The sequence below is a fragment of the Vespula vulgaris genome, chromosome 5 (assembly GCF_905475345.1).
Source record: "Vespula vulgaris chromosome 5, iyVesVulg1.1, whole genome shotgun sequence".
Classification (NCBI taxonomy): Eukaryota; Metazoa; Arthropoda; class Insecta; order Hymenoptera; family Vespidae; genus Vespula; species Vespula vulgaris.
In genome coordinates, this window is record NC_066590.1 from 2,526,666 (window position 1) to 2,550,000 (window position 23,335).

Here is a 23,335-nt window from a genome sequence, read left to right on the forward strand (position 1 = left end):
GTATATACATATATATATATATAATCAAATGAGTTATTTATTTACTAGTTGAAATCAACTTTTTTCAAGTATAATCATCGACCGAGAGGCAGATCTTTTCATTGCCTTATCGTCATCGTCCTAATATATTTGAATTTGATAGATAACAAGGTATAAACATAATCTTGTTAATAGCTTGTCAGTGAATGAATGAATATATAATTTTATATAAGAATCGAATGTTACAAAAATGGAGAAATAATAGAATAGAGTATTCATTAATGCTTGATTCACACATAAATATTATTTTTAAATGAAGCATTAATGTATACATTATTTTTATATGTAAATAATATTGACTTGATATTAAATTACGTTTAATATTTTCAGTAGCTATGTCCAATGAGGAGCGTCTTCGAAAGCTATTATCTGATTTAGGAAAAGCAACTTTACGTGGTGTTAGAAAGTGCCCAAAATGTGGAACTTATAATGGATCTCGTGGATTGTGTTGTAAAAATAAATATTGTGATGCGGTATTTAAAGAACCAGGAGAGAAACGAAAATTATCCACAGAAGCTTGTAAACTAATAACTGGTTCGTCTGCGCAAGTGTTCTCCGTTCGAGTGAGAGACAAAGGTCCGGATTATCGAGGTTTTGTACAATTGCCTTTAATAAATGCAACAATTTCTAATGGAATTACAACATTAATTTCACAAACAACTGCTTTATGTTTTGTGGATGCTTGCGAGAGGAATTTTGATACCAGTGTTCTTAAATGTCACGTAAGTTACTAAATATTCTATGATATTTTTAATGTAATGGAATTATTTCTATATATTTTATGTAATGGAATTTATACGACTTATAATAATAAGTTATAACTTTAGGAGAAAGATACGTCTGATTTGTCCGTATCATGTCAACATATTCAGGCTGCATTAAGATGTTACGCAGAAGCTCAACCGCTGACTCTAAGAAATTCTATTTTGTCATCTTTAAACGTAAATAATGAAATAAAACAAGAAATTTGGTTATTAGCAACAGAAACTTCAGGTCCATTGGTACAAAGAGTTTCTAAAAATATAATGGCTGTAAAATGTAAAGCTTCGCCGAAATATCCTTTAGGATATCTTCATTTTTCTTTTTTCATGACTAAATTGAAAGATAGAGTAGAACATCGTCATTTCTGCAGTTGTGCTGTATTTAAGGTAAATTGATAGAAGAAATATCTTTTAAACTTTACAAAGTTAAATATTTATGAAAATTATAGTGTTCTATATAAACTATTATGTACAGGGTATGGCAAGATCGATTGAAGATAAATTAGAAACAATGTATTTGTTGCAAGCAAAGCGCTGTGTACATTTTTATGCGTGTATATGTGCCTTTGCTAGTGATCCTAAATTGTCAGAAGAATTTAGTTATTATATAAACTTAGATCACCATGATTTCAGTATACCAAAGCCACCAGTATCAATTTTACAAAATAACGAACAAGATAAAATAGTTGGAATAGGTAATATATATTTTCTATGGAAGGGTACTTTTCTATTACAAAAGATATCTAATTTTTTATTATAACAAATGTTAGATCTAGATACTTTAAACACAGATGATGCACATCTGTTGATTTTTCGTGATGACACTTTAACTGTGCAAAGTTTAGATGGAAATAGACTTGACTTAGATTCAATGAACCTGGATTCAACAATCTTACCTGTTGAAAATATTGAAGTGGAATGTGATCGTAGTTTGTTAGAAGATAATAATATCATTTCTCAGGTATCACACAACTATTCTATGTTATTTCTGAATAGCCAATGAATATTTGAAAGCATTATTAAAATAATATTCTAACTATATCATTATTATTTTCCAGGTTCATAATTTGGAAGTTATTGATCAGAATGGTGTACCATTTAATGGAAATACAATGAAAATATTGGATGAACAAACTGAAATCGATACAAAGTACAATGTATTAAATAGTCAATATATTTTAAATGATAATAATATAAAAATATTAAATACTGGAACTTTAAAAGTCATTGATACAAATACAGTATTAGATGTAAACAATATAAAATTAATAGATACTAATGCAGTAATAAATGGTAATGAGATTAAAATGATAGAAAAGAATGGTTTAATTCAATATGATAATGGAAGTATGTCTAATTCTGAAACTGGGACTACGCAAGCTACCGTTTCCATAAAGAGAAAAAGGGATGACAAAAACATGAATACATTAAATGCTACAAGTCTAAATAATTTAAGTTCCATTGAACCCAGAAAATCAAAGGCTAAACCAACTATTATAAAGAGATATCAAAATTCATACGAAGATTTGGACGAAGCTAACACAAGCCTACCCTTTATAAAATGGTTAGCATCGATTACAGAGAGAATAAATCAAACAATGCATTTTCAGTTTGATGGGAAACCTGACCCTTTGGTATTTCATGTACCACAAATATTTTTCGATTGTTTACGGGAGAGAATATCTTGTGGTGGTAAGAAAAAACGTTTACCTAATTCAACAACAGCCTTCGTCAGAAAAGATGGAGTACCATTGGGCACCTTTACTAAATATACATGGCAAATTACAAATATATTACACGTGAAGAGTATTTTTGAAACGCCTCTTATACCTTTAGAAATCACACGAAGTTTTATACAAAATGCAGATGGAACATATGAATTGTATAAACGAAAGGAAACTGATATCGATCGGTATAAAAAAACAAATAATAGTGCATTGATCAAACCACTGGAATTGAAAACTTATCTGAAAGTTGGTAAGGACTTTTTCGATAAAAAATTATTTCTCCATTATATAGATATACGCAAATAATTTTAATAATTTTTTGTTAATGGAATTTAGTTTTCCAAATAATTTTTTTTAGGTAATACTTCTCCTAATCAAATAGAGCCAACACCGTTCTTAATAGAATGGATACCGGATATTCTACCAATATCGAAAATTGGCGAATTGAGAATTCGATTCGAATTTGGACACGTTAAAAATGAACCTAGCCAAAGATGGAGAAAAATAGCATTATCGAAAAATTATTGAATAAAAAAAAGTTAATGTCTATATAAGTTAAGTATTTATTTTAAAGTATTGTATCGTTATTTCTTTATTACTGCAAAATTTTAAGTGTTTTAGAAAAAAAAAAAAAACAGAAGAAAAGGAAAAGAAAAATTCAACAATGTTTTACGTTGCATACTTGTGTATATATTTAAATCGGCCATTGATTGTATGCAAAATGATTTTACGTTATATATTATAAATTAATTTAATTGTACTTTAACCCTTTCAGTACATAAATTCTAATAACGAATATATCAAAACGTATAACTAACTTTATATATTTCTATGATGTGTGTAGATCATGTATTTTAACCATATCAATATATTCCAATTTAAATTGAATTATAATATATTTAACAAACTGAATGTAATTTTGATGTAATACTTAAAGGGTTAAATAATGAAAATTTAATATTGTATATGTATATACATATATATGCTTTGAAAAACAATTTAAATACGCTAGGGAGTATATTCTATAAAGTACATGAAAACATATATGAGTATCGCTATTTCTGTTTGAAACTCTAATATAGTTGGAGTTGAAATTATTAAATGCAAAGACTGATCTAATTTACTCTGTTTTTAAAGATGGGTACAAAGTACGTTCCTAATGGGTAATTATTTGCGAATAAATTTTTAAGGAATCATTTAGAGCTCGTTTAATGATAATTAGATTAATTGAAATCTTGTTTGAACAAACAAATTGTATATTTTAAATTTTCCTATTTTTTATTTATTTATTAGAACGAGTACCACCGAGATGAATCGACGTAAAAAGAAAGAAAAAAAAAACATTGGAATTGTTTTTATTATAAAACGACGAATGTATCATTCAACATATACGATGTAATATATTGTGTGCGTATATATATATATATGTGTATGTATGTTGTATGTATGTATGATATATGTATATATATATATGTATGTATATATATGTATATATATATACATATATATATATGACATATCTTAGATCAGAAATGCTAAATAATATATTATTTAATAAATACGTATTCTATAATATTGTATATTCGTTTGATAATTTTTCTGCGACCATGTTCACCAATCTACTTTTTAAGAAATTATACAACATGATTACATTACGTAATACATGAAAGAAATAAAGATTACATATTCATGTCATAACGATTAAAATGTTTTTTCATGGGTTCCAGAAGGACGAACAGTACAACGTAAAAAAGTATCTATCGAATCTCAAGGTTAAACCGAATATAAATATCACGATCGTGATTGTCATTAAAAATTTCAAATCACCGATTTGACTTTACTAGGAAAAAAAAAATTTATATACGACAAAAGAGAAAGAGAAAGAAAGAGTGAGAGAGAGAGAGAGAGAGAGAAAGAGAAAATAAAAAAAGAAGACAAAACGATTTCTTCCTTGTAATGTTACATCTTTTCGAAAAAGAAAGAAAAAAAAAAGAAAAAAGAGAAGAAAAGAACCTCTATATCATTCTCATGTAGATACTTAAAAAATAATAAATTAAATCGACCTATCGTTGTTAACCGTCGAAAATAAATCATTCGATCTCGTATCTGATAGATCCTGATCCCATAAGGATCTCATGAAAATTTTTTCTCTAGTCATAGCACACGATGTTACGCGATGATCTTTCTTTCTTTCTTTCTTTTTCTCTTCCCCCTCTCTCTCTCTTTCTCTCTCTCTCTCTCACTCAATTACTCTCTCTCTCTCTCTCTCTCTCTCACTCTCTCACTCTCTTTATCTCTCCCTCCATGACCAACAACGTGAATCAAAGGTACTGTTGTAAGAAATTTCGATTGAATAAAATTAATCTCTTTTTACTAACGTATTTTCTCTGAAATAATATAAGACTACTTATAAAATGATATTGAAGATAAATGTCTATATGAAAAATGATGAAAATTTTACGGACGATTAATTTTATTGAGTTTAGATTCAACCGGAAACGTCGAATACGTCCGGAAGCTGTCTCTGACGTAGGAGAGCTAGAGAAGCGTACACTTCCATTTTCTCGATCCACTCGGCGAACAGAGAGCACGTGTTTGTTCGCCGGCAGTTTTGTCTCCTTCGAAAGACTCGATTTTTTTTATCTTTTCGAAATCTCATCGTTGTTTACGCGATTATCGCGTATCGTGTATAATATTCGAATCAATCGTTTAGTTCCTTTCCACAAAATAATATCAACATGAATCCGGAGAAGTTGAAGAAGCTTCAAGCCCAAGTACGAATCGGCGGTAAGGGAACACCCCGACGCAAGAAGAAGGTACATCAACCTCTTTTTTTTTTTTTTCCTTTCCTTTCACATTATTTTCGTTCAATCGTATTAACTTTCGTTCTTCTTCGACCTCGTTAATTCTAATTTTACTTCTTTCTTTCTTTTTCGTTTATCTTTTCTTTTTTTTTTCATTTCTTACCTTTTTTCTTTCTTTCTTCTTTTTTCTTTTTTTCTTTTTTTTTTCTTTTTCTTTTTCTTTTTTAATAATATAGTCCTACGTAATTTTTATCAAAGAAAATATCGTCAGGCGAATACGTTTATCCGGGATATTTTGTTTGAGACATATCTTTTTTATTATTTGTCAATAATTCTTCTATGTTATTGATATTATTTACATATCTTTTTTGATTTCTTTCTATCGTTTTACATTTGTTGATACTGGTTACGTTGATTTATTAATTGGCTACCACGAGAGAAAGCATGGAACAGTTTCATTAACCTAACGTATAGATATTTCTTTTGACTTTTATTCCTATTGACAATGATCTATTTATCAGTTCATTTATTTTCGTTAACTCGGAACTTGAGTGTTGTTTTGTGTAAACTATAAAATCTACGGGATTTTGCAGGTAGTACATGCCACCGCTGCGACAGATGACAAAAAATTACAGAGTTGTCTGAAAAAGTTATCTGTTAACACTATTCCTGGTATAGAGGAAGTTAACATGATTAAGGACGACGGCACTGTCGTTCATTTTAATAATCCAAAAGCCCAAGCCAGCTTATCGGCTAACACATTCGCGATTACTGGCCATGGGGAAAATAAACAAATAACCGAAATGTTGCCTGGTATATTGAGTCAACTAGGTCCAGAAGGTCTAACACAACTAAAACGGTTAGCGAGTACAGTGGCGGGTAGTGCAGTCGGTAAAGCTACGCTAGAAGAAGACGATGAAGTTCCCGACTTAGTCGAGAACTTTGATGAAGCTAGCAAAGAAGAGGTAAATGCTACAAACAATTCTATCGTTCTTATAAATAAAAATAATAATTTTCTTTTGTCGTCTAATAAATATATCGTGTTTATTTTTAGGTTGCACCAAAAAAAGAAGTCGAGGAGAACGATAAAGTCTCCGGTGACAAAAAAGAAATCATCACAATCGACGAAAAGAAAGAGGCACCATTAGCTACGCCCGAAGCTTAAAGAGTTTATTGTCGAGGTAAAGCCCTAGGTATATAGATATATAGATATATAGATATTAAGTAAGTCTCTCGCGAAGAAATACAAGTACTGTTGTTCATTAGATTTCCTTATTTTCTATAGATGTTTCCCAGGACAGACTGTTGTAATTAAAAGTCAAGAAATGCAAAGTTGCATAAGCAACGAGTAAACGAAATATAACTATACACACGTTATAAATACTTGACATACACTATAATACTGCTATATGAGTAACAGTTGACAAGAAATAAAAGAGGCTGTTACAGAAATTAAATATTTCTACGAAAGATGTGTTTCTTATTTTATTGCATCTGTTAAACGCAAACTTTGTTTTGAATCAGCCAAGGAAGAACATTATTATTCCCGAATTAAAAAAAAAAGCGGGAATATATATATATTTATATATATATATATGTTCCATATGTTTAAACAAAAATCACATTCTATAACAATGTTGTGAACGTTTATCTCAGTTGCTCAAGTGTATGTAAAGATTAATACAAAATAATGAATTTATATAATATGGCTATATATCATATCAACGCCTTGAAACAAAGAACAATGACTTTTTAAAGGAAAGCATTGTTTTATTAGCTTTAATTTTTCATTTCAACTAACTTTATACAAGCTGGAACTTCAAATTAATAGCAGAAAAAGAAAAAAGAGAAAAGGAAAATACAAAGTTACACTCGAGAAGCAGAGGATAAGGTTCATCTATCTGTAATAATGTTATTTAACGAAGGAAAGTTTATATAGATTATAGATGGAAGCAAAAGTAGGTGGAAAATATTGAAACACTTCTATTTTAATCAATAAAGTTAATAACGATGGCTACTAACTGGTTACTACGAAGTGGTACCAAACTTGCAATAGCTTTCCAGCACAGAGATAGAGAAAGAAAAGGGGTGTAATATTTTGTAATGTAATCTATGGAATAAATTCTTTTGCTGGAAGTGCGGTTTTCTACTTAAAAATAAAAAAACGAAGAAAAAAAAAGAGAAACAAAAAAGAACAAATTTCATGCGTTCCGTCACACTGTATACAATAATCTTATTGTCTCGATATTTATATTTTCATTGGTAGAATAAACTTGTATCAAATATGTAGTACGCAAATATAACTAATAAGAGCTATGTGTATATATATATACATACATACATCATATATATATATATACATATATATATAATCTACCTAATAGAACTTTATATATCTGAAACATGATTCACATCAAACAAAGTCGAATGTTTTGATTGTGATAAGAAAAAAAAAAAAGAAAGAAAAAAATTTACACGAAAAAAACTAACGATCTTTTTATAATTGCATAATAACACTTATGCATAATAGCACTAAACATTCTGCTTGGTCCAATTTACTTTACATTTTTCAACTTTACCTAATGAATCTCTTTAAACCAAAACAAAAAAATATTCAAAATTCTCATGGAAACGAGAAGAATTTAACACTTAATTGAGTTAATTATTTTGTGTGTTGAGTGTATTAACTTTTAATTACATGTAATTTATATTATGAAACAATCTAGTAACTTTATACTTTGGAATGTCCTTGAACTTGGCTTATATATTAATATTTAGGTAAATTTATGAAAAGTGAGGGAACAAAAGTGATAAAAAGAAAAAAGAAATAGAGAAAACATTAGAAACGTTAGTTCGGAGTTAACTTGAACTTTATTGCTATCTCTCCTTTTCTATTAATTATTTATTATTTACACTTTAAAAAAAAAGATATAAAAGTTTTGGATATTAGATAAAAGCGATTTAAATTTTACAACTATGAGGACATTACAACGTATTTCTTTGCGCAGCCTTTTCTTTTCTAAAAAACTAAATTCTATGCACTCTATCGGAAAATAACTTATACTTAATAAACTGAACAACTTTTTATCTAGGATGATAATCATAAATCATTGTGACTTCGTTTTCTCGAAAGAATTCGAGTAATATTTCATTATTATCTTTGGCCTGTTAACTTTTTAAAAACTCTCTATTCAAACCCGAAGAATCATTTTTCATTTTAATATATTTTTATTTTCTATTTTTATTTTATTTTATTTATTAAATTTATTTATCTTTTTTTTTCGAGGTTATTATATACGACGATATTTAATAATAATATTCATTGCTGGATCATTTGTAAATCATTCGATAAGATCTCATGCATAAATAATATATATATATATATATATATATATATATATATATATATAAGAAGATGATTGCGAAATCGATTTTTACAGAAATGGTGAATAAATAAATAAATAATAATAAAGAAACAATATAAAATGGCGATCGTGGGATCTCGACATTGTTCTAACAAAATGTCAACAGTCAAGGTAATCGTGGAAGTCTCGTAGTCATCGACTATGCTATTTATCGCTTTGAAAATTTTTTCACGATGTACATATATATATATATATATATATATATACACATATATACATATATGTACATGTATAGAGAGAGAGAGAGAGAGACACACTTGATAGACACATTAATACGTTTCCTCCTCATTTCTTATTTTTCTTTGGTTTACCACCACCATTTTGTTTGTCGACATTCGACTAATAGTTTAATCGATAAATCGAAAAGAAATCAATCGATTTCACATTATTTAAAACGAAAGTTACATTTTGTATTTCAATAATTATTTTTCATAATTTATATTTGTCTTTCATTTATAAATAATCAGTTAAAAAAATAATAATCGATAATCTGCCGTTCGTATTTATAATGCGAATCGATTTCACATTATTCCAATCAAAGAGATATACCTCCGTTTAAAAATTATTTTTCAATTTACCTTTATCCTTTCCTTCTTTTAATATGAATAATAATTCAAAATGATTAAATAATAATTTAAATAATAAACGATTAATCGTTCGTATTATAATATCCATTTAAATGGAAGAGAGATAATACGTTATTATTCTAAAAATTATTTATCAATTTATATTTATCCCTTGTATACTCTATGAATAATAATTCGAAATAATTAAATGATAATATTTAAATAATCGACAGGTCGATCGAAAATAATTACGGTACGCAGTTCGGATCTAAAACGTCGAAAGTAACTTTTTTTTTTTTCTTTCTCTCTTTTTCTTTTTTTTTCTTCCTCTGCATTTACATTAATTTAGTCAAAAGTTTTCTAATGTTCTTACCAGTCGAGATAGTTGCTATCATTTCAATGAAGAAATTACAACGAGCTTTCAAAGTTCTTAACTAAAACTATGTTCCAAATAGACGAAGAAAACTTTTAGACATACAATATAACAAACTTTTGAACGAAGATGGAGAACATGGAGATTCAAAGTTTTGTTGTTAAAAAAGTTTATATATATATATATATATATATATATATATATATATATATATCTTTTCTCGTATACCTATCGTTGTCTATCCCTTTATATATGCTTCAGTCATAAAATCGTAATTAATAAATTAATTATACGATTTATACGATCAATAATTTAAAAAGTTTGATAGTCTTATTTGATATCCCTTTTTTGATTAATAAAACTCAAATATAATAATCCACAGGAACAATTCATTTCTATTTATTAAATTTGGCAACTGTCTTTTCGACTTTGCTCTTTCATCTTTGAGTTTATTCGAGACCGACTTCTAACTACTTTAAAGTTCTTTTAACTTCGTAATACCAATTATCGAATTTTCTTGTCGCGTTTATTTGTTCATTACTTATCGTCTTAATTTAATATGTATCGTTAAAAATATAGTAATGCAATAAGAATAAATAATAGTAAATAAAAATAATTAAAATTCTTAGTAAAAATTTATATCTATAATTAACGTCTGACGATTTCGATTAGTAAAACTCGAATGTAATAATCCAACAGTAATTCACTTTCATTTATTATGAGTTTAGCAACTGTCTTTTCGACTTTACTCTTTCATCTTCGTCCATTAGAGAATGACTTCCAACTACTTACCTTAAAGTTCTTTAACTTTCTAATACCAATTATCGAATTTTCTTGTCACATTTCATTTGCCATTACTGTCTTCTCATTTTATATTTATCGTCAAATATAAGTGAATAAATAGATAAACAAATAAATAAATAAATAAATAAATAAAAAATTTTTTCTAGAAAATTTGGTACTCGATGGTAAATGTATTTTATTGTTAATTAAAAGTTTAAGGTAAAAATAAATAGAAAGAAATAAAAATAAAATTTTTTCCCAATATAAATTTGACTCGGACTCGACGGGCTTAACGTCCTGTTGTTGTTAATTAACGCGTGAAATTTTTACGTACGTAATGAAGATGTAAAAAAAAAAAGCAAAAAAAAAAGAAGAATAAAATAAAACAAGAACGCTTCTTTCGAATTTTCTCAAATCCGAACAAAATAGATATAATTCCTTGGAATTATTTCATTTCGACCAATAAAATTCTTAATCCGGGCGAGAGCAAAATGACTTTCATCGTTGCACGTTAAATTAATTAAACGGTGAGTCCTTTTAGTGGCTGAACTCGAAATAAAATCTTACGCTTTTAATCCGGTCAACTAATTAACTTCGTTCTCTTCTCCTTTTTTATCTCGCACGATTTTTAATCGTACCGTCTCCCTTCTCTCTCTCTCTCCCTCTTTTTTTCCTTTTTTTTCCTTTTTTCGAACTTGGATAATTCAATTTATTCGAACATCGACGACGACGTGTCTATCAGCAAGTATTAATATATTCATGAAAATAAATAATCGATGAAATACAAATATATATATATATATTCTAAAATCGAACGAACGAGCTATGATTAATTATGATAATAATTCTTATTTAATTATAAATCGTAATTATAGATCCTTAACGAAACGAAGGATTAACGTGCAAAAAATAACGTTCTAACGATTATTCTAGAAGCGCTTATATATATATAAAAAAAAAGAAAGAAAAAAAATTCAATCTTCTTATAACAAACCAAGCTAATGAAAATTGTTAAAAATTGCATAAAATCGATAGAAATGATAAATCATATACGTCGTACGTAAGTACGTGTTTATAGACACCAACAAATCACTCTTTGTGTTTGTATTCCTTATAATTTATGTATGAAGAAAATAATCGATCTAATATGATAAATACCTATGTACATAAAATCGAACGAACGCGAGAGCTATGAGGGTTATCATTACGATCTTGTTAATTATAAATCGGATATATAAATCGAATTAAACAAGATGTCCTTTAGACAATAATAATCTTTACGAAATAATAAAACGTATCTTTCTCTGTTTATTTATTCGTCGATAATAACGAAAACTTACGATGTAAATATGCGTACTTAAATATACGTCGCCATTAACGATTTCAATCACGTTTAATAATAAAGAAAGAAAGAAAGGAAAAAAGAAAAAAAAAACTTCGACGAATCGTTACTTTTATAAACGTTAAATCAACGATGTTATATTAGATATATCTTATATCTATCTATTCGTAGATCCAAGTAAAATCATAGCTGCGGTATTCTTTCGTTGACGAAAATCGATCATTTTTGAACGGACGTAAAACGTGTCCTTTTATTTAAACTTTATCCAAAATTCATTCTAAACGAATAAGATAATATAATTAAAAAAAATTAATTATCTTTTGCGAGACTTAATCTTCTTGAAATTTCGACGAGTGACAAAAGATATATGCGTATATATACACACACAAACATACATACATACATACATACATACATACATACATATATTATATTATATACACACACATACGTATATACGTATAAAGATACTTACCGGAGAGATGCAAGCAAGTCAAGCTAGGATGAGAGTCGAGCGATAACTGAACGTGCCTCGTTATTGTTGACCTACCTCTATTGTTTACACTCGTAGTACTTACGAAGTCGTGAAAGATACTATTACCACCACCACAATTACTACTACTATTACTAGGATTCCTATTACGACGTTTCATATATGTTTACGTTTTTTTACATCACGTTAAGATTCCACGTCGAATCGATAAAGAAAAATATTCCGTAATAACTAATACATACGTATCTATCTATCTATCTATCTATATATCCATCTATATAAAATATCTTTTTAATTTCATTCTTTTTCCAATCGCGAAATTTATTTATCTGTGTTACGAATGTCTTTCAAAAAACGCAATATATTCTCAAATTAAATTATAAGCGATAAAACGACAGAAATATATAATTTCGACGGAACGCTAGTATATAATTTTCTTTTTGTTTATTTTCTTCCTTTCGTTGAAATAAAACAACGCAAGGAGTAACGTGAAATTCCTGATGAAATTCATGAGATGAAAGGATAACCAAAGAGGAGAATCTATATATCGTCGTCAAATAAATTTTTCTACGATAAGGAAAATCCAAAGGAAAGCTTGGAATAACGTAAGCAGCAAATTCGATAGAAAGAGTCAAGATATTTTTCGGCAGAGATATCCTTCGAAGAAGAAAGGTCCCTCTCGATCTTGCTATTGCGGTATTGGAGGATTTCAGAAGGATCGTTTTTTATTGGAAAAGATAGAGATAGACATATAGATAAAAAGAAAGAGAGAGAGAGAGAGAGAGAGAGAGAGAGAGAAATAAATAAAGAAATAGAGATAGAGATAGAGAGATAAGACTATAAAACAGGGTCGGCAAGTAAAATATCCTGTTGTAATATATTTACATACATATATTTATGTAATTTTATCGGGTATTTTACTTTCAACATCTTTCATCTATCTATTTTAATTATGCGACAATTCATTTACATATTTTACATGATCTATTCAATAACCTAACGTTTTACATATAAATGAGTTTTGTTCCATTTTCTTTTCTTTCTTTCTTTCTTTTTTCTTTCTTTCTTTCTCTTTTTTTTTTCCTTTCTTTTTCTTTTTTTTTTCTTTTACCAGATAAATAACCCAAAACCTCTGCGAGGGCGAGGAATATATAAGAAAGGGTTCATCACTATAATATATATTGAGAAACGAGAGAAAAAGGAATGTATTTATTTATTTAAAACTAACACCATTTAAAATTATTCCTTCGATGATCATATGATATTTATTATTTTCAAATACTTTTACTTTAGTCAGATCGATCGTATCTTCTCTTTATTTTTCTCTCTCTTTCTCTCTCTTTTTTTTTTTATTTTTATATCTATCTCTTTCTCTCCCTCTCTCTCTCGTGTCTTCATCGATCTATTTGTAATAATTAACTTATAGCACACCACATATATATATATATATATATATATATATATATATATATATCTTGACACACATTTATATAGGAAGTTTCTCCCGGTGTTCTTTTTATTTTATGTACAGAGGATAATAGTCGACAGGTTTTAGCGCGCTCTTAAAGAACTCTTATATATATATATATATATATATATATATATATATATATATATATATATATATATATAAGATAAGCTATAAGACCTCTTCCTGTTCTAGAATTTCTTTCGTTCGAAAGAACGAGAGACAGCTGTGTCTGTAGATTTTTTCATTTCTTTCTTTCTTCTACCTGCTTCTCTCTCTCTCTCTCTCTCTCTCTCTCTCTCTTTCATCTCCTTATCTTTATCATCCTTTCGTAAATGTAATGGTACATATGAAAATCGATAGAAACGAAAGATGGCAAATACATATATCTCGCGTCTTATCAAATTATTAATTTCCTTTTCAATTATTACGAATTATTTTATAATTCATCTCGTCGTAGAACCCAAAGAGTTTTTCAATATATCAACGTTGGTATCAAAAATAAGGCTAATTGTGTGTGCGTGTGTGTGCGTAAGAGAGACAGAAAAAGCCAGAGAGAAAGAGAGAGAGAGAGAGAGAGAGAGAGAGAGAGAGAGAGAGAGAGAAATGATAACGATGTCTTTTCTTATCGATCTTCTAATATTCCCTCAACTTTATCCTTCGAATACGTTCACATATTTTTCCCCTCATTGTTAATAAGGTTACAATGATCTAACGAAACTCGTTGAAGAATTCGTTGTCATTTATCATAATCACGAAGTTCCTTTATTAAATTTGTTATTTAAATTTGTTCCATAATTCGAGTTAAACCCGTCGTCACCTCCTGTTAAATTTAATCCTAAGGGATTAATTAAGTTAAATTATCAGAAGGAGAAAAATTGGAGGAGGAAAAGAAAGAATAGAAAAATAAAAAAGAGAAAAGAATAGAATAAAATTTGTCTACAGAGATTATATCCGCGTGGATAAACTACGAAAAAGAAATTCATTTAAAACATTTTTCTCGCGGACGTTGCAATCTTTCGAAAATTTGTATTTCAATATCGGAAATCGATTCCCTACGAAATTGTTCCCTCTTTTCTCTCTCTCTCTCTTTCTCTCTCTCTTTTTCTTTCTCACTCTCCCTTTTTCTTTCTTTCTCTTTCTCTTTTTCAATGTCGATATTCACATTGCGAAAAATCGTGATTCCAACACTCGGCGCTTATCGAATTTGCCAATTGGAAATGACTGCTCGTTCGTAGCCGCTACGTTAAATTTTCTCTTTGTTCTCGTTGAAAACGATTTATCCTCGAGTTTCGTTATATCGTGTATATGCGCTCACACGTACACAGCACACGTAACATACATACGTACATACGTACATACGTACATACATACAAAGGACATACATACATAAATACACACATACATAGATACACGCAGATAGATGCACACACATATACACACACTGACATTTTTATAATAACAATAATAATATAATCGTGATATAGTATTATATTTCTTTGCTTTAACACGCGCAGTGAACGATTCAAAACGCGTCAAAGAAAAAACAAAAAAAAAAAAGAAAGAAAAAAATTCGATTGAGAAAAAAAGATCGATAATAATGTTCCAAAAGAATGAATAAGAAAAAGAAGAAAAGAAAAAAAAAAAAGAGAAGAAAAATCCGATATTTCTCTCTTTGCGATTTTTAGAGGGATTTTCTTTTATTTTCTTTTTCTGTTTCTTTTTTTTTTTTTCTTTCTTTCTTTCTTTCCTTCGGCTCTTCGCAGAAAGGATTTCTTTTGTGTCGTTCTTTTTCTTTTATTTTCTTTTTGAATCTCTTTTTTCTTCCCTCCTCCCCCTCTTTTTTTTTTTTTTTTTTTTTTTTTTTTTTTTTAATTAATCCTTTTACCTTCGCCTCGCTATAAGAGACGAGAGTGGTGTGTCGTTTGTTTTTAAAATCTACTTAAAAGAGAGACATCCTATTATCACGCTTTTCTTTACATTGATAAATTCTATACATCATTTATCATTTATCTAACGTGTTACATCGAAACGATATACGTATTCTTTTTTTTTTTTGCATCATACGCGTAGTACACATTACTACAATTTTTTTTTTCTCTTTATACGTTTACGAAGAATCTCTTATTATTACTTTTTAAAATTCACTTCTACATGTTATTATAATTTAATACTCGAGCTAATATGATCCTAGGAATACTAGGAAGGAAGTTTTCTAGAGAGTTTTTTCTTTCTTTTCTTCCTTTCTTTTTTTTTTTCTCAAAACCTTCTAGTTCCTTCTCAAATTTTCTCAAAAATGAAAAAAAAAGAAAGAATAAGTGAAAAAGAAGTGAGCGAAGAATTTTTACTTCGGAACGTGTTTGAATTCGAATAGATTTCACGTTGAAACTAATCGACGCCATTTGCAAAACCAATATCATATCGTTTTCGTATAGTTTTAGAATATTTCCAAAGTACAGTGAAATATATTTCTCGAAAGATATAAAATATTATTTTTAAAACATCGAACAAAATTCGTATTTTCGAAGCTTTCGACGAAGTTCTCTAGGTAGCACGCAACTTTGAAAATTTCATTTACGAGATCCAAGAGACCGCAAATATTCATCTAATGTGTGTATTAAATAGCTCCAAGGTACTCTCTCTCTCTCTCTCTATCCTTCTCCCATGAGATTTAACTCTCTCAGTGATAGAGAGAGAGAGAGAAAGAGAGAGAGAGAGAGAGAGAGAGAGAGAGAGAGAGAGAGAGAGAGAGAGAGAGAGAGAGAGAGTAAGGGAGTGGGGAAGTGAGGTTTAATTTTATCAGAAATTTAGGATACGTTAGATGCATTTAACGTTCGTCTAATAGTTACTTGCGGCTAGATGTATATATATATATATATATTATATATATATATAGATGTATATTATATATATATATATATATATATTTGGAAGCCTCGCGTGCAATAATTATTTTCATTTTAATTTATTGTTTCCTTTGATAATTTTCTTTTCATTTTCATTTTTTTTTTTTTTTTAAAGAAAGAAAGTAGCTTAACATTTTTTTTTTAATTTTTTGTTTGTTCTTGTTTTTTCCTCTTTTTTCTTTTTTTTTTTTTTTTTTAAAGCTATGACGATGAACTCGTGTACAGATTATTAATATCATATATCATCATTAATATTATTTTTATTATCATTATCATTATTATTATTACTGTTATTATTATTATTACTATTATTATTGTTATCATTAACGATTCTCTGTGTTTCTCTAAGATACTCTGTTACTTCTTTTTTTTTTTTTTCTTTATCTGTCTTCTTTTTGATTTACATCACATACAAACATGTTCGCTTATGAAACATTTAGGATTGTCTAGCTAGTGATACGTCTCTTTTTTTTTTTCTTTTTCTTTTTCTGCACACATCCTTTTAATCCCTTTTCCTTTCGATCATAAAATATGACGTCGAGAAAAAAATCGAACGATTCGGAACAACGAACATCGAGCGCGTGATACTCACTAATTTTAATCGTAGAGACATCGAGATCTCTTTTCTACAATCGAACCTTATCCAGTATAATAAAAGATAATTTATTATTCGTATTTATTTGTATATGTATATATATATATGCATATATATGTATATATATATATACATAGATATCTCGTTTTAAGATAAACTCTATCATTTATCGTCCATTATTCTCTTCTCATCGATCGATCAGTATAATTTCTAATTCGACGATCTATTCGACGTTAAAATCTAATATTACTTCTTCTCGTAAATCTATTGCCATCGATCCGATAAAAATTCGTGGTTTTTCTTTTTCTTTCGAGGTCTTTTTATCTCTTTATTTTCTTTCTTCCTTTTTTTTGCTTTTGTTACATTAAACGATCGAAAATTTTTATTCGCTTGGATCTCCATTTTTTTTCTTCTTTTAAACGTGTTTCATTTCCCTTTCTTTCTTTCTCTCTCTCTCTCTCTCTCTTTCTTTCTCTATCTATAATATTTATCTCTACTTATATATATGCGCGTAGAGATACATATACGGTCGTGTATTTGTAGTCGAACGTTTTATTTTTGTAACTCTTGTCACGATTGAAATTTTTAATATCCGATAGATTTCTAACACTTACAATTAGATATAAATCGGGATGAATTTGTTTTTTTCGATAATTATAATAAAAAGAGAAAAAGAAAATATATGTATGTATGATAGAAATAATTTATATATATATATATATATATATATATATATATATATATATATATATATGATAGAAAAGGAAAGATAAATAAAGCAGAAAAAGAAATAATGAAGTTTGTCCTGGAATAGTAATAATTTACTTGATTGTGAAAAGTCTCATTGGATTTATGAGATGTGACATTAATTAACCGTGCTTGGCACAAGAGCTTACTTATTTACTTACTTACTTACGTACTTTCTTTCTTTCTTTCTGTCTCTTTCTTTTTTTTTTTTTTTAAATAAGAATTTTACAATTAGTCAAACATTAATTAACGAACGAACTCTCCGTCTATATTCATTCATTATCTTTCTTCTATTCTGTTCTATACAGCTCTTCGCAAAATCGATAATTCAATGCGTTAATTAAAATCAGCGAATTTTAAATATACAGGTTGGATTGAAAGTTCCCAAGTGATATTGAAAATCAATTATCATTTATCAAGGTCTTTTTAGACTTGTAATTTTCGAAAAAGAAGAAAAAAAATATATGTATATAAAAAGAAAAGAAAATTCGTCTAAAGGGTTTCAAAAAAAGGAGTGATCGATTTTTCAAATCGTCTGAAAACTTTTTGGTCCCCGCTATCCTGCGTTATTCGACGAAAAAAGCTGAAAAAGAGAAAAAATTACAAATAAAAGCGAGAACAAAATGCAAAAAACAAATTAAACAAACTTCCACAATTCTGTCGACAATTAACACATGGGTATACATATAGAAAAAAAAAAAAAAAAGAAAAAAAGGAGAAAGAAAATTCGCTCGAAAAGGTCTCAAAAAAAAGGAATGATCGATATTCAAAGTCCCCCAAAATCATTTCAGGTTCTCCGCCATCTTGCGACCTTCGATGAAAAAATTTGCAAGGAAATTGATTGGGAGAAAAGAATAAAATAAAATAAAATAAAAAAAATCCAAACAAAATATAAAAAAAAAATAAGGAGGAAAACAATATACTAAAGTAAAAAAGAGATAAAAGCAAAATGCAAAAAAAAAAAAGAAATAAAAACAAAATTATATGGCAATAATTAATACATGTGTTAACGTAGAAAATTTGTGTTGAATATTAAGCGATTATTTGACATCATAGTTACGTACACACGCACACATACACATATACATTATATAAATACATATACATACATGCGTGCGTGCGTGCGCGCGTGTGTGTGTGTATGTGTCGGTGTATTTGCTATGTCTATATACACAAATATGATCCATATGCGTTCCACAAATTTCTAGTTTTGGTCGAATCGATAAAGGCGAGCAAGTAGGCAGGTAGGCAGGTAGGTTGGCTGGCAAACAGGCAGGGATTTGAAAATCGAGAGGGTGAGAAACGTTCTAAGTCATCCCATATCGTCCTTCTCCTCTTCCTCTTCCTCTTCCTCCTTTTCCTCCTCTTCCTCCTCTTCCTCCTCTTCCTCCTCCTCTTCTCTTGTCGTGTCGCGGTCGCGGTTTTGTCAGCTATGCGCGTCGACGCAAGTTTGCTTCCACGTTTACCACGGTGAGCTTTCGAAACTCCTGCTTCCGGTTTCCGGGTCAACGATTTCACGCTTGCATTACCAACGTTACAACGTCGTTACAACAAAGCATTTCGTCGAAAGCTCTGTCACTATTAGAAAACCTTTCTTTCTCCATTTCTTTCCTTTATCTCTCTATCTGTATCTCTCTTTCTCTTTTTATTTGTATTTGTATTTATCTTTATCTATCTTTCGTTCTTTCGTTCTTTTTTATGACAAAAGGGACGACGGATGGATTAAATGTAAACGATGCCGTTTTTCATTTTACCCTTACGATGGACTATCTTGCTTTCCATTGGTTTGTTCATGTGAAAATAAAAATTGGGGACACGAAGGTAGTATCATCATTTTTCTGAGAAACACGAGAATGCTCGATTTTCTTCTTCTATTCTGCTTTTCTTCTTTTTTTTTAGAAACGAACGACTCCGTGACTTAAGCACGAGAGAGAATTTAAAATCAACTCTGTTATACATATATGTGTGTGTGTGTATGTATGTATGTGTTATACACGTGTACATGAATTTGTATATATGTAATTTTTCTTTTTTCAATCAATGAATGAACAAGATAAACAAATAGAAAGAGAGAGAAGATATGACATTCTTTATCTGTTTTCTTTTTCTTTTTTTTTTTGTAATTACTTTCTCTCTTTCTCAGATACATATATACATACATACATACACACACACACACACACACACATATATATATATATATATATATATATATATACATATAATTAATAAAAATCCATTTGGTCTTTGGAAAATAATTTGATGAAACATTTATGAATAAAAGCTTCATTTCAACGTTCATGTGTATGGACCAAAACAATTGGATAAATTATCGATTATAATGAAAGCCACGACGAATACTCAGATCCTCAATATTGCCGATGTAAAATGGTCGACAAATTATAAATCGTTTACGAGCAATGTCAAAACGATTGATATATACGTAAAGTACTTATTTACGTACACAAATACATAACTCCTGCATCATATAATACCTGCGTAACAATGGCGTCGATGAAAAGTATTACCTATATACATAGCGCATAAGTTCATTTATTATAACGGAAGGCTTTTGTTAAAACCGACAGGAATCTGTATCTGTCATTTATTTTCACTGGTTCTAGGTTGAAACGATTTTGTCCAATATAAAAAAAGGAAAAAAGTAAAAGAGGAAAAAAAATATATATATATATGTATATCTCTTTCTTTCTTCATCTCTCTCTCTCTCTCTCTCTCCGTCTCTCTCTTTTTCTCTTTTTCTTTCTCTCTCTTTCTCTCGTTGAACGACATAGTATTTTGTTCTCGCGTGGGAGAAAAGTGGTGTTAGAAAATCGAGACACCAGGGGACAAGCAAGATGTTCTCGTTGGGGGACACGATAGACCGATGAAAAGAGAGGTAAATCCGGAAAACCGAGATGTCCGGTCAAGCTTTAGTATAAAAGAGAAAGAAAAAAGAGAGAGAGAGAGAGAGACAGAGATAGAGAGAAAGAGAACAAGGGAGATATAAAGAGGGATAGAGAAAGAGAAAGATAGAGATATAGGATACCATACTAGGTACTCTCTTTCTCTCTCTTTCTCTATACTGTTCTCTCTTTACACCACTTTCCACTAAACTTCTTTATTTTCTTACCGACCTTCTACTATCTGGCGTCGACGGAAAGAAGACCGTTGCTCGTAAACTCTCGATGATTTTTGTCGAAGAGGAAACTTTTTCTTTTTCTTCTTCTTTTTCTTCTTCTTCTTCTTCTTCTTTTCTTCCTCCTCCTTCTTCTTCTCCTCCTTCTTTTTTCTACCTCTTTTCTTTCTGTTTTCTTCTTTCTTTTTTTGCTCCTTTTTCTTTTTTTCGTGTTTTCTTTCTTTCTCTCTTCCGTTTCTCTCCGCGATAATTTCTTACCGTAAGAGTAAATACTCGAGAGATCACGGAGAATGATTAATCCTTTGAGGGATCAACTCGTGTTTCACGGCATCATTTGAAATATTCAATTTGATATCTGCGATTTTTTCTTTTTCTTTTCTCTTTTTTCTTCTTAAACGATTTGACGAGAAAGGAAGAATTTCAACGTATACATATATATATATATATATATATATATATATATATACATACATATATATGAATATAACTTATGCACAAAACAACAGCAATAACAACAACGATAACAATAACAATTTCGTATTATCAATAGAAAAAAAAAGAAGAAGAGAAAAAGTAAAAAAGAAAGAAAAAGAGCAAGAGAGAGAAAGACAGAAAATACAAGATAATAAAAAAGAAAAAGAAAGGAAGGAAGAAAAAAAAAGAAATGCAGAGGAAAAATCTCGTACATGAAAAAAAAAAAAAACAAAAAAGAAAAAAAAAAAGAAAATCCGCTAATAAATGCTCAAATAGGGTTAGAAATCGATCGACGCACCGCAGATAAATATTAAAAGTTAAAATGACTCGAGTCTAGATGCAGAGATAGATATCTCATAAGAAGCTCAGAGCATTACGAGTAATTAGTCTGATAAAGGTAAAATTATTCACTTGGATCACAGAAAGCTCTCATTAGGTGTGTTGGCCACAACGTCGATCGCTTCGACCCCTTGATTGTCCAATCTATCTCCGGTTTCGGTTTCGCCGGCTTTGATCTCATAGTTGTTCACTGGATCGCCATATTGACTTTGATAGAACTCTTCTCGCATCATGTGATTTAAGCTGCTGCATCGGAAACAGAGTATCTCGCGGAATGGCTTCCGAAAGTCCCTGTTAAGCGTTACGTAAATAATCGGATTTAAAAGGCTATTGCAATAACCCAACCAAAGGAATAGACTCGACAAAAACGTTGGAATCGCTTGTGGATCAGGAAGAAACGGTCTGACCAATGCAAGAACGAAAAATGGCAACCAACAAACGATGAATGCGCTCATTATGATGCCCAACGTCGTACTGGCTTTTCTTTCTTTCGCTAAATGGAACCTTAATTTCTTTTGATGCGGCGAATTGGTCACGCTACAGGTGCTGTTCAAATGATTCCTTATCAAAGTTGGCTTGGACGTCGACGTTATCGATGGTGTCATGGTAGTCGTCGACGAGGATAGAATTGGCTTCTCTAATTTCTGCAACATCGGACATTGAGACTCGTTGCTTTTTCGTGGACCACCGGCGAAACATCTCACTGCATGGCCGCTACACTGTAACATTCCAAGAGGGTGCAAACTTTTTTTATTGCATTTCTTTTTTATTTTCTTTTTTCGTCTATATAATACCTGACATTTTTTCTCTGTCGCTAATGATTTCTTTTTTCTTTCTTTTTTTTTTTTTTAAATCGTTTACGTGTACGTGTGTATATGTATATATGTATTTAGGTGTAACGTGTAAGCGTGCTCTCTCTCTCTCTCTATGTTTCTAATTACACGCGTATGAGGAAAAGATATTTGAAACAAAATTTCAATCCATTTTATTCAAGGATGTCTTTTTTTTTTTTTGTAAACACATACGAAACATTATTAACCCGAAAATAATAAAAGATTCTAATCTTTATTCCGATCGAGAAAGACGACGAGAAGACGAGAAGATAGAGAAAAAGAAAAGAAATAGAAAAAAAAGAAAGAAAGAAAAAACGTATAATGAAATAAAATAGTCCTTAATGAAACGAATCCTTTGTCGAGGTTTTATTAAGATATTAAGAACGTTTCATCAACAAAGACCGAGTTCATATCACCGGTTTACGTCGGAGAATGACGAACAGCAACGCCACGTTCTGGATTCAGAATTACGCTACTCCCTTTATGTTTCTACGTACATAATATACCTCGATGTATCGCGAAAT

The 23,335-nt window shown here is 29.5% G+C and overlaps 3 protein-coding genes across 16 annotated transcripts in view; 2 read left to right on the forward strand and 1 right to left on the reverse strand.

Moving 5' to 3' along the window:
• The first annotated feature begins 13 nt into the window (after positions 1-13).
• On the forward strand, positions 14-4,107 carry LOC127064214 (uncharacterized protein C2orf42). 3 transcript variants are annotated; one of them, XM_050994916.1, is made up of 7 exons: positions 14-150; positions 370-761; positions 867-1,187; positions 1,276-1,495; positions 1,571-1,761; positions 1,859-2,777; positions 2,886-4,107. In XM_050994916.1, exons 2-7 carry the CDS (start codon positions 375-377, stop codon positions 3,053-3,055), a joined length of 2,208 nt encoding a protein of 735 aa, XP_050850873.1. In that variant the 5' UTR covers positions 14-150; positions 370-374; the 3' UTR covers positions 3,056-4,107. The 3 variants fall into 3 exon arrangements, with proteins under 3 accessions (XP_050850873.1, XP_050850875.1, XP_050850874.1); XM_050994918.1 differs by having other exon boundaries at positions 2,864-3,005; XM_050994917.1 differs by having other exon boundaries at positions 27-150; positions 373-761.
• A 963-nt stretch (positions 4,108-5,070) lies between these two features.
• LOC127064249 (transcription factor BTF3 homolog 4) lies at positions 5,071-7,616 on the forward strand. 3 transcript variants are annotated; one of them, XM_050995028.1, is made up of 4 exons: positions 5,071-5,343; positions 5,925-6,296; positions 6,386-6,512; positions 6,598-7,616. In XM_050995028.1, the coding sequence occupies exons 1-3, from the start codon at positions 5,266-5,268 to the stop codon at positions 6,494-6,496; spliced, it is 561 nt and encodes a 186-aa protein (XP_050850985.1). In that variant the 5' UTR covers positions 5,071-5,265; the 3' UTR covers positions 6,497-6,512; positions 6,598-7,616. The 3 variants fall into 3 exon arrangements, with proteins under 3 accessions (XP_050850985.1, XP_050850984.1, XP_050850983.1); XM_050995027.1 differs by having other exon boundaries at positions 5,072-5,343; positions 6,386-6,524; positions 6,617-7,616; XM_050995026.1 differs by having other exon boundaries at positions 5,072-5,343; positions 6,617-7,616.
• Positions 7,617-13,189: 5,573 nt separating this feature from the next.
• The window catches only part of LOC127064224 (5-hydroxytryptamine receptor 1), a 126,459-nt gene continuing 116,313 nt past the window's right edge, over positions 13,190-23,335 (reverse strand). For all 10 annotated transcript variants that reach the window (XM_050994960.1, XM_050994950.1, XM_050994951.1 and 7 more), the window contains one exon: positions 13,190-22,697. In XM_050994960.1, coding sequence (XP_050850917.1) covers positions 22,056-22,697 — 642 coding nt within the window. In that variant the 3' untranslated portion in view covers positions 13,190-22,055. The remainder of the gene's footprint in view (positions 22,698-23,335) is intronic.

Excerpts from the sequence above, each read along its gene's own strand:
- LOC127064214 (XM_050994916.1), top strand. The coding sequence starts at position 375 with ATGTCCAATGAGGAGCGTCTTCGAAAGCTATTATCTGATTTAGGAAAA. Across the intron at positions 1,496-1,570 it reads AGATAAAATAGTTGGAATAG|ATCTAGATACTTTAAACACA; the intron begins GTAATATATATT and ends AACAAATGTTAG. Across the intron at positions 1,762-1,858 it reads ATAATAATATCATTTCTCAG|GTTCATAATTTGGAAGTTAT; the intron begins GTATCACACAAC and ends ATTATTTTCCAG.
- LOC127064249 (XM_050995028.1), top strand. The coding sequence starts at position 5,266 with ATGAATCCGGAGAAGTTGAAGAAGCTTCAAGCCCAAGTACGAATCGGC. Across the intron at positions 5,344-5,924 it reads CACCCCGACGCAAGAAGAAG|GTAGTACATGCCACCGCTGC; the intron begins GTACATCAACCT and ends GGGATTTTGCAG. Across the intron at positions 6,297-6,385 it reads ATGAAGCTAGCAAAGAAGAG|GTTGCACCAAAAAAAGAAGT; the intron begins GTAAATGCTACA and ends GTTTATTTTTAG.